The 17060-nt window shown below is 46.7% G+C and overlaps 1 protein-coding gene across 5 annotated transcripts in view; it reads right to left on the reverse strand.

Annotated features, from left to right (window-relative positions):
* The window catches only part of LOC145506045 (kazrin-A-like), a 38785-nt gene that overhangs the window by 7705 nt on the left and 14020 nt on the right, over nt 1–17060 (reverse strand). For all 5 annotated transcript variants that reach the window (XM_081489705.1, XM_081489692.1, XM_081489694.1 and 2 more), the window contains exons 2-3: nt 9752–9831; nt 1724–1844 (exon numbers count right to left, since the gene is read on the reverse strand). In XM_081489705.1, coding sequence (XP_081345831.1) covers nt 1724–1844; nt 9752–9831 — 201 coding nt within the window. The remainder of the gene's footprint in view (nt 1–1723; nt 1845–9751; nt 9832–17060) is intronic.

A 17060-nucleotide genomic window follows, 5' to 3' on the forward strand; every position in this document is an offset into this window, starting at 1 on the left:
AACCAGGGTCACATTCTGGGAGGTTCTGAATCATGCCTAGGATATTTTAAAATTCTAATTCTACTATTTCAGTTTGGACTACAGTCCCTCAAACAAGCACATCAAAACGGACAAGTATATAGTAAAACACGGCTTGGCCAGTAAAACTAGAAGGCATATCCAAGTTTTGTTTCACTTCATAAATGTTTTATAAACTAATGTCAAATGTATTTTATTACAGGAGAAAAGTAAACTTCAAAGCCGAGAAATAGCACTGAATGGGCGCTCACAGCCACAGGCGATGCTAATGCGCCACCTGAGCCCTCCCTGCTCCCGCCTCCACCTCCACACCGGGGTGGACACACAGCCGCCACGTCCAGTCCGTGACAGCCCAACCTCTGCTCCTCACTGGCACCCCAGCACCTCCTCCTGGCTCAGGGCCCCGCCTCTCTTCCCTGGACACTTAGCCTCCCTCATGGATTCTGGGCACAAAGTCTCTCTTCTGTCCAAGGCAGGCTACAAGGCACCACCAGGCTACTTCAACTACCAGGTTACAAATCCTCGAGAGCTCTTCCCTTTCTTCATTCTCTACCAAATAAAGTGCAAACCCCTTGAACTGATCCTCAACATCTCCCGTTCTCTGGTAGAGTCCCCCTCCTCCGTGAGTCTGCAAGCGTTAAGAAGGTCCTAAGGGACGTCCCTAGAGCACTCCTTGCTTCCACTGCAGTGGGGCCCGGGTTCGATCCCTGGTGGGGGAAACCCAGATCCCACATGCCACACAGTGAGCCAAAAAAAGAGAAGGTCCTAAATCTTCTCATTCACCTAACTGCCACCACCTCCGGGGAGCCTGCTCTGCCTCCCCACACAGAAATCACCTCCACCTCCAGACTGCAATGATGAGCTGCCAACATCTCCCAGAACTCAGAACTTACACCATGCGTTCAGGCATTTCTGAACAAACATGCTCCCCGTCTGAGACTGTACATTATCTGAAGGCAGGAGCACACTGTCAGCTGAAACCCCAGGATGGCTGGGGATACAAACAAGGAGAAGGGCAGAATGCGAAAAACAAAGGCAGTTTTCCAAGATAGTAACAATTATGAAAGAACTTCATCTTCAATGGCAGCAGAAAACAGGAAAAGGGAAAAGTGGATTAAAGCTACACTGATCTTGGGTACAAACTCTGCACTGGGAAAGCCTGAGCAAAGAGGACCTGTGTCCCCCGCGCTCCTCACCTCACCTCCCACCCAGGTGGCTCTGGCTTCACCAACCTTTTCTGGGAACTCCTATCTCCCCAGTCACGTCACACCAACTCCAGCCAGAACTCCAGCCAAGCTACCAGAGAAGGCACGTCCTTACCTGTGAACAGTCCTGCCTGACCCAGGACTCGGGAGACGAAGACATCAACGGCGGATTCCACCGCCCGTCCCCTTGCCTTCTCGGGGCGTCTTGGTTTCTCGACAGAGTGACACTCGGTCCAAGAGCCCCCAGAGGCCACTGCCAGCGCCCATCCCTGACCTACGCCCCGCGCAGGCATGAGGGGAAACCTGTTCCCTTTGACTGGGCAGGTACAGCCAGTACCCTGGCAGACACTAGAGTCCCTCCAAACCACACACTATTCGATTAAAAAAGTGCAGACGACCTAAAGGACTTGGCTACTCAAAACAAAAGAACACCAAGTCACGGCTTCTTCCCTTAGCTACAGTGATCGCATCTCAGAGAACACCATCCAGAGGGTTCTTACTTTTATGACTTTGTTGAGGCATTCGTCAGCCACCATCCTGACATCTGACTCCGCGTCATCACTGCACAGCAGAAAAAGTTCCATAGCGATGCCCAGAAGTTTCTGGAATTCTGGAGAATTTCTAAATGAAAAGAGAAGAGAGACTGTCACAGCCAAGAGAACACACGACGATGAAACGCAGTTAGGTTTCTGGTATCCTGTGTGGGATTCTGGAAGAGAAAAAGGACGTTACATTTACCTTACAGGTAAAATTCATCTTAATAATATATTTCATTTAACCCAATGTATCCAAAATATTACTTCAACATGTAATCAACATGAAGAAATTACTGTGCTATAGAACAATCTTTTTTACAGCACATCTGAATTCAGACACAAAATTTTCATCAGAACTATTTCATTTGGGGGCTTCCGTGGTGGTCCAGTGGTGGGACACGGGCTCGCTCCCTGGTCTGCGAAGACTGGCAGGCTCCCACGTGCTGTGGGGACAGCTAAGTCCGGGCACAATACTGAGCCCGCACACCGCCATCAGAGCACCCCCCGCCTGCTGCAACTAGAGGAAGCCCGAGAAGGAGCGAAGACCCAGCACAGCCCAAAACAAGTAATTAGATAAACCTTTAAAAGAGAGGGGGGGGGGGGAGACAGAAATACGTGTGTAGAGATTCCATACAATTCACAGCTGAAAAAGCAGGCTGACTTGTAATTAGCAGATAACCTGGAACTCGGAAGCACAGCCTAGTGATTGCAGTCTATTGCTAGCAATACTGCATTTTAAACTTCAAAGTTGCTAAGAGACTAGCTCTTTAGTGCTCTCAACACACAAAAAGGAATAACAATGATACGACAGAGGTGCTGGCTAACACCAGGTTGCCGCAGTGCATTATACAAGGGAATCAAACCACCAGTGTTGTGGGCCCATTCTCTCTCAATTTTTAAAAAAGACAAAAAGTAGGTTTACATACTACTTCTAACCATGCTTTTAAGAAGCTCTCCAATAACTAAATCAAATACTGTTTTTAAATTTTAAGTTAATAAAATAGATAGAGGACTTAGGGAGTCCCTGGTGCCTAGTGGTTAGCACTCTTGAGCTCTTGCTGCTGTGGCCCCAGGTTCGACCCCTGGCGGGGGAACACATTCTGCGAGCTGCACAGCACGCCCCAAAAACACAACAACAACGAGACACAGGGCTAGTCAGGCTATCTATTTCTGCTTGAGAGAGCTTTACAAGTTGGTCTTTCAAGAAACTTGTCCATCGCACTTGCCTGATGCTACAGCGGACAGGAATCCGTCTGCCAGTGCAGCGGACATGGGTTTGATCCCTGGTCCACAAAGACCTCACGTGCCACGGAGCAACTAAACCCGTACCCCACAGACGTTGAGCCTGTGCTCTAGAGCCTGACAGCCGAAACCACTGAAGCCCGTGGGCCTACAGCCTGTGCTCCACAGCAAGAGAAGCCACTGCAATGCGAGGCCTACCGATCGCAACGGAGAGCAGCCCCCGCTGGCCGCAACTACAGAAAGCCTGTGGGCAGCAACGAAGACCCAGCACCGCCAAACAGAATAAACAGTGCTTTTCGAAAAAGAAACGTGCCCATCATCTAAGTGGTTGAATTTACTGGCATCAAGTTCATATTTCCTTGTTATCCTTTTACTATCTGTACAACCTACACTGACACCATTTCCCTTTTCCAGACATTAGAAATTTGTGACTTCACTTTTTCCTGATCAGTCTTATTACTCTTACTGACATTCTCAAAGAACACACTTTTCGTTTTATTGACTTTTCTATACACTTCTGTTTTGAATTTTACTGACTTTTGTTATTTTTAGTAGGGCCATCCTTCTGCTAAATTTGGGTCTCATTTGCTTTTTAGTTTTCTAAGGTATACTGAGGTTACTGAAGGTCTGAGACCTTTCTTCTTTTATAAAATAGACGTTTAATGCCATAAATGCCCCTTTAAAATGCTATAGCAGCATATTACAAGTTTTTTAATCCTTCCTTTTTATTTTCACTCAATTCAAAATATTTTCAAATTTCCCTTTTGACTTCCTCTTTGACCCATGGATCATGTGGAAATGTGCTATTTGTTTTCCACATAGTGGGGGCTTTTCAAGACCGCCTTTCAACAGAAGAGTCCCAGACACCTACACTGAGGTCGGAGAGCATGCTTTGTGTGACGTTACTGATTTACGTCCACAGACCTGCTTATGGCCCTGCCAGTCTTCCTTGGCACGTGTCCTGTGGGCACTCGAAAGGGGTCTTCTGCTCTCCTGCATGGAGCTTCTGTAAATGTCGATCAGGACACGGTGGGACAGTGTTTTCAGTTTTCGAGATCCAGATTTTAAGAATTTCTGAGAGGCCACTGACATCTGCCTGTAACTGTGGGTTTGTCTATTTCTCCTTGCAATTCCATCAGGTTTTGCTTCGTGTGTTTCTGAAGCTCCGGACTTCAGTACATACACATTTAGGGCTGTCACGCCCACTTGATGAACTGATGCCTTTACTGTTGTTATGAAATGATGATCCTATTCCAGGTCATGGCCTTGGATTAGAGACCCACTTCGATGATAACAGGGCTCCCCTGGTGGCTCAGCTGGTAAAGAATCCACCTGCAATGTGGGAGACCTAGGTTTGATCCCTGCGTTGGGAAGATCCCCTGGAGAAGGGAAAGGCTACCCACTCCAATATTCTGGCCTGGAGAATCCCATGGACTGTATAGTCCATGGGGCCACAAAGAGTCAGACACAACTGAGTGACTTTCACTTCCACTTGATGGTAATATCAGCTTCCATCTGTTCAGGGCCAACATGGTGAACCTCTTTCCATTGTCTTACTGTTAACCTATATGAATCTTTATATTTAAAATGTATTTCTTCTAGGCAGCAGAGACTGGGTCTTGCTTCTCGTTTGATCTGAAAAATCTTTTGCATTTCATGTCATTATTGATACAACTAGGTTTATTTTTTATTTTTTGGCCTCAACGGCTCTCAGCTGCAACGCCCAGGCTCTTCACTGTGGCACTCGGGCTCAGCTGTCCTGCAACATGTGGGATCCCAGCTTCTTGACCAGGGATTGAACCCATGTCCCCTGCATTAGAAGGCGGGTTCTTAATCACCAGACCACCAGAAAAGTCCCTAAAACTAGGTTTGAATCTGCCACTGTACTGCGACTTCCCTATTTGGTCCATATGCTCTTTATTGGCCCTCTTCCCTGCCTTCTTCTGGGTTAAATATTGTTTGGGTCAGCTTCAGTTATTTTCCTCACCGTTGCTCATGTTTTCTTGCTTCTTGGCATTCCTGACCATTTCGGATCAGATGCCAGACCTTATACCTTCTATCTTGTTGGGCGCTATACACTTCTGAATTCCGACGTTCTTGAAGTTTGCCCTGGAATGCAACTGTGTTATTCTGAAGGACTAGGGCCGCCCTGGGCTCCGCCTGCAGGCAGGATCAGAACAGCATCTCATCTAGGGCTGAAGTGAGTCACCCCTGCTGTGAAGGCAAACCCTTCTGAGCAGCTGACCCAAAGCGCCAGAAGGATGAGGTTCCCCCTCTGGCTGGTGAGAGCAGGAGCTCTTCCCGCACTTGGAGTTTCAGCACCTGCTCCCTCCAGCCCCTTCAGGTGACTCTACCCGCAGCTCCAGGCCACTGTCTGCAGCAAGACTCAGCTGAGACCTGAGAGCCCTCACGGGTCTCCAGGTCTCTCTGTGCAGCTTGTCCCTCTCTGATCTTCCCCCCATGGTCCCAGCCACCCTGCCTCCTGAGGCCATCAACTCTGCCTCAGCAACCATGGGCTCTCCCGGGTTTCCCCTCCTCCCGTCCTCACTGGAAAACCCCCTCCAGGCAGTCATCTGGGGAAATCCTGAGGCTCATAGCATTAGCTTTCCATTTTTCCAGAGATGCCTAATACCTGATGCCTTGAAAACCACAGTGAATGCATTGTATCCATTATCAACTGCTTTGGGCAGGAAGGCAAACCCTGTCCTTGTCACTTATCTTGTTGTTCAGTCGCTCAGTCATGTCTGACTCTGTGACCCCCATGGACTGCAGCACGCCAGGCTCCCCTGTCCTCCACTGTCTCCCAGAGTTTGCTCAAACTCATGTCCGTTGAGTCGGTGATGCTATCTAACCATCTGAGTCAGAAGCAAAAATCCTTCATAATTTTCTAATTTAATCTTTATCATATTATTATTATATCACCTAGTCACAGATGTAGAAATCATCTTTAATAAAGTTAACTAATATTCCTTTCCATAAATGTATCAAGTTCAATTCCCCTGTAGGTAAGTCATCAAGATTATTTTTCATTCTTTAACGGGATGACTAGCATTGCACCAGGATCACCGGACACTTTCCTAAGGATAAACTCCTGAAGCGAAATGGCCAAATCAAACAGGCCAAACTGCCTTTCATTTTTTTAAATATTTATTTATTTGGCTGCGCCGGGTCTTAGTTGCCGCACACGGGATCTAGTTCCCTGACCAGGAATCGAACCTGGGCCCCCTGCATCGGCAGCACAAAGTCTTAGCCCCTGGACCGTGAAATTCCCCAAGTTGCCTTTTAAAAAAGTTGCATCATCTCTGACAAAATCCTGAGGATTGTTTAATGTCTGTAAAGTTGACAGGTAAAAAAGAAACGTTCTGATTTTTGTTTTCGTCTCATTCCAGTGATTACTAGTAAATCTGAACATTTCTCCACAGGAAGCATGAAATAAGTGTTAGCTATTACGTCTACTGGCTCAGTTACATTTCTTCTTTTCCAAACTGCCCATTCATAGTTTTGCCTGTTTTCCTATTAGAAAGACAGCCTTTTTCTTAATGGTTTACAATTTCTCTCTAAAGAAGCTAGTAAACCTTTGATACATATACCATCAATACTTTCCCCAAGTTGCATTTAAGTTTCAGTTTAAAGTAGATTTTGACATACTGAACTATATTCTAGATAAAACACTTTTTTCCTTTATATTGTAAGCATTCCACAGACTAAGATTAAATGTCCTTTTTGTAGTAATGATTTCACTCTCTTACATTTAGGTAATTAATCTGGCATTTACGTTTGCCTGCAATATGAAGAATATTCCCCTAAATACTCAACTGGTTCAATAATCCATCATTTCCACACTAATACAAGATGTTACCTTTATCGGAAATTCGTACCTGCACATACGCACATACACTTTCCCACTTCCTATTCTGTACCTTCTTTAATGTCTAAGAGCTATTTTAATGTCATGAACACCAGGTCTCACCAATTACTGATGGTTTCAGATTTTGTTTGTTAAAACTGATGTATTTATTCTTGCAGATGAACAAGTTCAAAAATATCTCTACTAGAATTCTGATCAAGCTCATTTTAAATTTATGGATTAATTTAGAGAAAGTTTAACTTTATGATAAGGAACTGTTCCCACGTTGAAAAAGCAGTAGTCATCTGTCCCTTTCAGGGAAGTCCATACAGTCCTTCCATAGTTTCTGCATATCTCTTGTCAATTTCTTCAAATATTATATGTTGGTGCTACTATGAATTGGATCTTGAAGCATTATATTTTCTAACAGATTTAAGCTAATATATGGGAATGGGAAATCTATAGATTCCTGTACACTTATTTTTACCCAATCACCTCATCAAGGCCACTTGCTTAGACGAGGGTGTCGAGGTCCTCCCAAAAGGAAACAAGTTAAAAATGAATCCTCACCCTCCACTGGACAGAAAACATCCGAGTGCTGGGGAAAGAGGGCAGTGAGGTTATCTTCGTTTCTGTATTTCTAACAAATTTTCCGGGTGATTCTGATGTTCGTGCGTATGTAGGAAGCAGGACAGACCACCAAATTGAGAGCTGAAGTAGGCTGAGTCACAACACACCTCAAGGACTCGAGAAGCTGCCTGAAATAAGCCCCGAGAGATAACATCAGTACCTGACAGAAGCTGAAGAACGTACCAGAGATCAGGTACATTAGAGGAGAGACCACAGGAAACGCCAGCCACGAAGACTTCCTAAATCATTACCTGTGTATAAAAGATCCACTGCAGCTCTACAACCCGACATTTCTGAAAAGTATGGAGAACATCTTAAAACAAACACGTTCTTTGATCTGATGCGACCAAAGACAACCTCTCTGCCTCCAAAAAATATCCCATTCATCTGATCCTACGTAGCACAAGCACCGCAAAGACCATTAGCGTTACTCCATAAAAACAGAACAGACACAGGAATGGAGAAACTATTAACAGCGATTACCCCGATTTACGATGGCAAAGTGAACCACAAACCAGTCTTAACATATCTCAACGTACTTCCCAGGTGGCGCTAGTGGTCAAGAATCTGCCTGAATGCAGAAGACACAAGAGATGCAGGTTCAATTCCTGGGTGGGGAAGATCCACTGGAGGAGGGAAATGGCATCTACTCCAGTATTCCTGCCTGAAAAATTACATGGATAAGAGGAGCCCGGTGGGCCGCAGTCCATGGGGCTGCAAAGAGTCAAACATGACTGAGCAATTGAACACACACTCACTCACACACACACACGCCCCCACACACAGGTGTGAATCTAAGCCAACAGTCCATCAAGTCCACTGGGAATTATTAAGAAACAAAGTAAGCGTAAGGCATGAAGCACTCAGAATGGAAAAGGTCTATTTTCTGGGTCCATAAGCTTTCGATGTGAGGTGTTCTTCCTGAGACCTGGATGCTGGAAGGCTGATGAGCACAGCTGTGCGAAGGAAGCAGCAGGCCCCGGGGGTCTGCCAGGCATCTAACGTCCATTCACATAAGAGTCATGGCGGCTTGCAGGACAACGTGCGCCACCACAGGATGGATTTCTGCCTCTCAGGAGCTCATGAGCACTTTCACGCAGCTCTCAACAGCGTCCCACGGGTGTCGCTCCTCCCACAAGAGCTCTGTACACTGAGTTTACACATCAAAGACGAGGCCACAGGGACTCCAAGAAGTTGGCCTCGTCCGAAGCTGCATGGCTTATTCGGAGCGGAGACAGAATTCAAACCTTCTCCCCTACTTTTACTTAGTACTGTTGTCTACAATAGCATGCTAACTTAGAATTTTTGTATTCTTATTTTCAGCACATATTCTCACTTGTCACTTCATTTCTTCCCACAATATTTCTACAAATTAGATGAAAACAGTAATCATACACTGTCTTTCAAAATGGCATTGAGTTCAACTAAAATGAAATAGCCTACATGAAATCACTTTGAAAGCATAAAATACAAGTGGCAAGTATAAAATACAAGTGGCAATGTGCCACTAAAAATAAATGAATCACCAAATTTCTGTCAGTACGAAAACCAAGGTGATTATTCTTAGAGGTTTTTCTAATAGATTACAAAGAGCCCTTCCCAACAGGAGAAGAACATGAATGATTTACTCCAAGAGAAAGTACTTACTCCAAGAGAAGTATTTCACACGTCCCATCCGAGTAACGGAGTTCAGAAACCATAAGCACATCTGTTTCCTACTCACTCATTTAGAGACAGGCTTAAAATAACTACCACCCACAGATACAAGGAACAGTACTCAGAAAGAGAGACAGACAGTAAAAAGCAAGGAGAAGGAGGAGAATCAGCAAAAAAGCGATACAAGAAGGTGCTGCCTGCTCACCCCACAGGAAAGCCTGAGCCAGGGAGGTGGGCCTCCGGTTAACGCCCATGATCCCACCATCCCAAAGCTGTGATGAGCAGGGAGCACCCCCACAGGGCGGACAGGGCAGAGCGCAGAAGAAAAGCAACCACGAGATCCCAGTAATCGGGCAGGCTCTTGTTCCCACACCGCAATAAGTAAAATACAAACATGCTGTTCAGTTATCCAAATGGTTACAACGACACGGTGTAAGATTACAAGAAGGAAGCATTACTCATTACGGTGTCTGGAAATCCTCCATATCCACCGCCAGAAGGGGGAGGGGTCCCGTCAAGGTTTCAAAACAACTGGGGCGACGAAGAACATTCTAGCCCATTAAGGATGAAAACACAGAAGTGTTCTATTTTCACTAGAAAGTTCAAAGTGCAGTTACCTGAGAGACTGTGCCACTATGTTTTCACGTATTGTCAGACAATGATTCACACGGTCTTGGTGGCTGAGAGTTCTTTCTTTCTAAAAGGGGGAAAAAAAGAGTAAAGGAAGTTAGTGTTGTCCACTCCATCTATTTCTACGTGGCATTCATTCATTCATTCAACACAGCTTCTTTGACTCCAAGGAGTAAAACCGTGCGGGGGCAGGGTGCTCTGAGGTCAGAGAGGTGGGGTGGGCCGAACCCCGGGTTCCCTCCAGGACTGGGCTCCACAGAAAACTCAGGGGGCGTCACTAACACGCCTGCCTTCTCTGCTGCAGAGAGAAGAAACTGCAGCGCCAACAGGGCTGGCCCAGGATCACGTGGACAGAGGGAGCTTCAATTCAGCGCAATAGTATAACACCTACTCTACACAGCAGCCCCCTCGCAAAACCACACGGACGGACGAGTCAGCCCCACACAGGCCTCACACGATGAAGTATGAGAGAATGTATTAACACAATGGCTAAGTGCTCCTATATCTCTGAATGGCTACAAACAAGTACCCTGCCCAGAGCCTTTCTCAAAAGCCTCCTAGTGAGACTTTTCAGTCAAAAATTTAAAAAGGAGACAGACTGGCCAAGAAGATGAGATAAAAGGTGCCTGCTTCTCACCCAAACCTATGACTTCAGAGGTCTCTTAAGCAGGCACCGGAGAAATACAGAAGACAGGGATGATCCAAAGAGGAAGCGAAAAAGAAATCAGGCTTGATGATTACATCCAAAAAAGGATCCGAGTGTCTGACAGCTACCAGGACATGGTACTAACTAGCAACAGTGAGACCAGAAGACTCCTACGTTTTTGAGGGAATTCTATAAAGAGTACCAAAGAGATTAAAATACTAATTGACCAACACCTCCGTTTAATCCCTAATGCAACTGCAGGCCGGAGAAGGCAACGGCACCCCACTCCAGTACTCTTGCTTGGAAAATCCCATGGACGGAGGAGCCTGGTAGGCTCCAGTCCATGGGGTCGCTAAGAGTCAGACACGACTGAGCGACTTCACGTTCACACACTAGAGAAGGAAATGGCAACCCACTCCAGTATTCTTGCCTGGAGAATCCCAGGGACGGCGGAGCCTGGTGGGCTGCCGTCTATGGGGTCGCACAGAGTCAGACACGACTGAAGCGACTTAGCAGCAGTAGCAGCAGCAGCAACTGCAGGCTCCAAAAAACTACACGTGAAGGAACAGACTCTTCCAATCGTGCAAACCAAGAAAGACACACCCTCAAAAGGCAGTTCAGACGTGGCCAGGGAAGAACATGGACAAGGAAGAGTCTCCCGAGCGGAAAGTCAGGGCCCAGGAGAAGGAAAGACAGGCCTGGATGAGAGGCCAAGTCCATGGTGTGCAGAGAGGGGCTCCCAGTCAGCAGCCACTAAGTCTCTCACCACATGGACAGGTGACCATGTCCCCCACTGGTCTCCTTCCTAAAAGAGACTCGCTGATGAGCTGTGCTGTGGGCTGCTAGGCACCCACCAAAACACCGTTCTTCCCTTCTCAGACACGAGCTTCCTGCTGAGAAGTCCCACAGCCCGGCTTCCCTGCAGCCAGGCACACACAAGTGACTGTTCACACAGATGAAACGGGAACACAGCAGCGAGTGGAGCTTCTGCCTGTGGCTTGCCCAGGGCACCACCCCCTCCTTTTAGCTTCCCCCAACTGGAACAGACACTTCTAACACCCAGTTTCTGAACGTACAGACAAAGACAACAAAAAGGCTGCAGGGTGACAGGATGGAAGGAGCCTGGGTCCTGAGTGGCAGGAGGAGGCAGAGGCCTTTCACCTCCCGCCCACCTGAGTCACTCACTTCAAAAGTGCTGGGATGGAAACAATCCAAATGTCTCAGTGGATGGATAAACAGCTGCCACGGAGTAACGGAATACTGCTTGGCAGTGAAAGAAGCAAACGACTGACACACACAAGGATGAATCTCAATGCATCTGCTTCAAGGTACACAGGGATGATTCAATTTATGCCACAGTCTTTACCTTTAAGGGAATGTAAAGTGGTCTGAAATTTACAGGGTCCTGGCAGGGGAGGAGTACACTAAAAAAGGTACCGATGAGTGAACTGGATTCCAAACTGGGAAAGGAGTACGTCAAGACTATATATTGTCACCCTGGTTATTTAACGTCTATGTAGAGTACATCATCCGAAATGCCAGGCTGGATGAAGCACAAACTGGAATCAAGATTGCCAGGAAAAATATAAATAACCTCAGATATGTAGGTGACACCAACCTAATGGCAGAAAGTGAAGAGGAACTAAAGAGCCTCGTGATGAAGGTTAAAGAGGAGAGTGAAAAGCTGGCTTAAAACTCAACTTTCAAAAAACTAAGATCACGGCATCCGGTCCCATCACTTCATGGCAAATAGATGGGAAACCAGTGGAAACAGTGACAGACTTTATCTTCTTGGGCTCCAAAATCACTGCAGATGGTGACTGCAGCCATGAAATTAAAAGACGCTTGCTCCTTGGAAGAAAAGCTATGAAAAACCTAGACAGCGTATTAAAAAGCAGAGACATTACTTTCCTGACAAAGGTCCATCTAGTCAAGGCTATGGTTTTTCCAGTAGGCAGGTATGGATGTGAGAGTTGGACTGTGAAGAAGGATGAGCGCCAAAGAACTGATGCTTCTCAGCTGTGGTGCTGGAAAAGACTCTTGAGAGTCCCTTGGACCTCAAGGAGATCCAACCAGTCAATCCTAAAGGAAATCAACTCTGAATATTCATTGGAAGGACCGACGCTAAAGCTGCCTTTTCATACTGTTCATGGGTTCTCAAGGCAAGAACACTGAAGTGGTTTGCCCTTCCCTTCTCCAGAGGACCACGTTTTGTCAGAGCTCTCCACCATGACCCGTCTGTCCTGGGTGGCCCTACACAGCACGACGCATAGCTCACTGAGTTAGACACGGCTCTGGTCCATGGGATCAGACTGGTTAGTCTTCTGTGACTGTGGTTTTCATTCTGTCTGCCCTCTGATGGAGAAGGATAAGAGGCTTATGGAAGCTTCCTGAAGGGAGAGACTCAGGAAAGACTGGGGAAGGCTGACGGCAGGAGGAGAAGGGGACAACAGAGGCTGAGATGTTTGGATGGCATCACATACTCAATGGACATGAGTCCGAGTAAACTGCGAGTTGGTGATGGACAGGGAGGCCTGGCATGCTGCAGTCCATGGGGTTGCAAAGGGTGGGATACAACTGAGCAACTGAACTGAACTGATGCTGAAGCTCCAATACTTTGGCCACATGATGTGAAGAGCCGACTCTTAAGAAAAGACCCTGATGCTGAGAAAGATTGAAGGCAGGAGGAGAAGGGGGTGACAGAGGATGAGATGGTTGGATTGCACCACTGACTCAATGGACATGAGTTTGAGCAAACAAACTCTGGGAGATTGTGAAGGACAGGGAAGCCCGGGGTGCTGCAGTCCATGGGGTTGCAATGAGTCAGACATGACTGAGGGAGTGAACAACAGCAACTATATAGATATGTGTGTGTGTGTGTGTGTGTGTATGTATGTGTACATCAGACCTCAGTTTGAAAAAGAAAGTACTATGAGAGTTTAAATGCTCTCTTCTTTGAGCCACCACATTAAAGTCTCGATTACAGCAGCTCACCTAGTTGAAGACCTTAAGTCATCAAGAAAATTAAAGAACACTGACCTCTCCCAACAAGTTAGGAGGCAAACGAACTCTCTTCTGTATGGCTCCCTTCCAAAGTGAAAACCCACAAAGGCCTTAAATGAGCTGCATTCACACACCCGGTCTCCCAGCTCGACTGGCAATGACCCCTCTGTGGGCAGCCTCTTACCCTAGGGTCTAAAACAACTCCTGGGGGGATGGCCATCAGAAAAAGCTGACAAACACTAAATTGAGTGCACCTCACTATCTAAGATGGTCACAACAGAAAAGTGATCAATACAAATATAAGCTTTAAAAAGAACTGTGTCTCTCTCCTCGTATGTGGACTAGGCCACAAGAATACAGGTAACAAAAAATGATACCACTTTCTGAACCTGCTGCCTGATTTCCTTAAGACTCACATGTGCTGCACCCGCGGCCCCATGCTAGAATTTGAGCAAAATTTATGAGACAAGCAAAAAAGCAAAGACCGAATACCAATTTCACCCATCAAAATAAAAGTACACTCCTGTGTTGTCTGCTTGGGTCTAGCTCCTCCTCTGAGCTCCCTGTGGGGATAGAGAGAAAGATGTGTGTGTGTGTGTGTGTGTGTGTGTGTGTGTGGATAGAGAGAAAGATATGTGTGTGTGTGTGTGTGTGGTGTCCGACTCTTTACCACCCCATGGACTGTAGCTCACCAGGTTCCTTTGCCCACGGGGTTTTCCAGACAAGAATACTGGAGCGGACAGCCATCCCGTCTCCAGGGGAACTTCCTGACCCAGGGATCAAACCTGTATCTCCCTCTCTTGCATTGCAGGCAGATTCTTCACTGCTGAGCCATCGGGGAAGCCTGCCCTATTCCCCCAGGGCTCCTGCCCCAGGCCCTGCCATGAGCCAGCACCACACTCTGGAAGGAACGCTTCCCACGGTTACCTCTCCAGGGATGACAGACTCACTGAGAACAAGCGCGTGCCTCTCACGGGCACTCAGCCCAGCACCTACACTGGACAGGTGTTTCACAGACAACAAAGGAGTGGGCAAGTGCTTGCCGTACAAGAGTAGGTTGAAAGTGAAAGAAAATGAAAGTCACTCAGTCGTGTCTGACTCTTTGCAACCCCATGGACTTAGTCCATGGAATTCTCCAGGCCAGAATACTGGAGTGGGTACCCTTTCCCTTCTCCTGGGGATCTGCCCAACCCAGGGATCAAACCCAGGTCTCCCGCACTGCAGGCAGAGTCTACTGGCTGAGCCACAAGGGAAGACCAAAGGAGTAGGTTAAATACACAGTAAAACTGACTCAAAAGTCTTGAGTCAATCTTACCAACAGGTTTCGGAAGATAAATGATAATTATGTTAACCTTGAGTTTCTAAAACCAAGAGATGGAAAGAGAAGTAGAAACAGCAGAGCTTAAAAAAAGAGAGACCCTGAAGAGCAGTCCCACGCGACTGAGCTCAAGCAGCTTGTGGAGTCCCAGCTGCAGCCCTCAGGTGTGACCAAGACGTCAGTGACGGCCCGTCTGTGACCCTGACTGTCACAGCTTTACTGCCAGAAAGGGTGAGTACACGTCCCATCACGGTCAGCTACGAAGAAAGCGCATGTTTCAGATCTCTCTTCTAACTCATCCAAAGTCACTTCCCAGCAATCCACACCGATTTGAGGGGGAAAACATCTGCCCTGATTAAATTTTACTCTTTTCTGCACTCAATAGGTAGCTCTAAAATCATAAAATTCTTCAGGTAGATGGATGGTCTTCAGTGGTGACTGATCTTATATTAAAATTCAAACAATAATGACTAGGTGGCGCTAGTGGTAAAGAATCCGCCTGTTAACGCAGGAGAAGCAACAGCTGTGGTTTCATCTCTGGGGAGAGAAGATCCCCTGGAGAAGGAAATGGCAACCACTCCAGGATTCTTGCCTGGATAACTCCATGGACAGAGGAGCCTGGCAGGCTACACAGTCCATGGGGTCACGAAGAGTTGGACACGACTGAGTACGCATGCACGCACCTATTTTGAGTGAGGAGCATAAAAACAAACTACCTGATTGCTACCTAAATAATTATGACAAAATCTCCGCTTTTATCACACTGAAGAATCAGTTCAGTTCAGCTCAGTCGCTCAGTCGTGTCCGACTCTTTGCGACCCCATGCATCTCAGCACGCAAGGCCTCCCCGTCCATCACCAACTCCCAGAGTCTACCCAAACCCATGTCCATCGAGTGGGTGATGCCATCCAGCCATCGCATCCTCTGTCGTCCCCTTCTCCTCCTGCCCCTAATCCTTCCCAGCATCAGGGTCTTTTCCAATGAGTCAACTCTTCGCATGAGGTGGCCAAAGTATTGGAGTTTCAGCTTCAACATCAGTCCTTCCAATGAACACCCAGGACTGACCTCTTTAAGGTTGGACTGGTTGAATCTTCTTGCAGTCCAAGGGACTCTCAAGAGTCTTCTCCAACACCACAGTTCAAAAGCATCAATTCTTCGGCACTCAGCTTTCTTCACCATACAACTCTCACATCCGTACATGACCAGTGGAAAAACCACAGCCTTGACTAGATGAACCTTTGTTGACAAAGTAATGCCTCTGCTTTTAAATATGCTATCTAGGTTGGTCATAACCTTCCTTCCAAGGAGTAAGCGTCTTTTAACTTCACGGCTGCAATCACCATCTGCAGTGATTTTGGAGCCCCCAAAAATCAAGTCTGACACTGTTTCCCCATCTATTTCCCATGAAGTGATAGGAGTAGATGCCATGATCTTAGTTTTCTCAATGTTGAGCTTTAAGCCAACTTTTTCACTCTCCTCTTTCACTTTCATCAAGAGGCTCTTTAGTTCTTCTTCACTTTCTGCCATAAGGGTGGTGTCATCTGCATATCTGAAGTTATTGATATTTCTCCCAGCAATCTTGATTTCAGCTTGTGCTTCTTCCAGCCCAGCGTTTCTCATGATGCACTCTGCATATAAGTTAAAGAAGCAGAGTGACAATATACAGCCTTGACGTACTCCCTTCCCAATTTTAAGCCAGTCCGTTGTTACATGTCCAGTTCTAACTGTTGCTTCTTGACCTGCACACAGATTTCTCAGGAGGCAGGTAAGGTGGTCTGGTATTCCTATCTCTTCAAGGATTTTCCACAGTTTGTTGTGATCCACACAATCAAAGGCTTTAGTGTAGCCAACGAAGCAGATTTGTTTTTGGAATTCCCTTGCTTTTTCTATGATCCAATGAATGTTGACAATTTGATCTCTGCTTCCTCTGCCTTTTCTAAATCCATCTTGTACACCTGGAAGTTCTCAGTTATGTACTGCTGAAGCCCAGCTTGAAGGATTTTGAGCATTACTTTGCTATCATGTGAAATGTGTCTGCCACAGGAGACTGTCCGCAGACACCCATCCAGGTTCTGGCCAGCGTGACTGCGATGCCCGTGAAATGGACATCACTCGCCCCGACGATTAACCTCTCCCTCAGCAAGATGTGATTTATTTCCAACTGCAGACAAGTAATAAACTTCAGTCCACTCGTCCCACTATGGAAGGCCGTTTTATTGTTTCTTGTGTGTTAATAACAACCATCTAGGCTAAGTTCACACTTACGGGGCGACCACCGCTCATTTAAGGGGCCTGCAGACCGCCTTGAACTGAGACAAGCCGGTCTCTT

The sequence above is a fragment of the Giraffa tippelskirchi genome, chromosome 1 (assembly GCF_054371585.1).
Source record: "Giraffa tippelskirchi isolate mGirTip1 chromosome 1, T2T-mGirTip1v1.2.pri, whole genome shotgun sequence".
Classification (NCBI taxonomy): domain Eukaryota; kingdom Metazoa; phylum Chordata; class Mammalia; order Artiodactyla; family Giraffidae; genus Giraffa; species Giraffa tippelskirchi.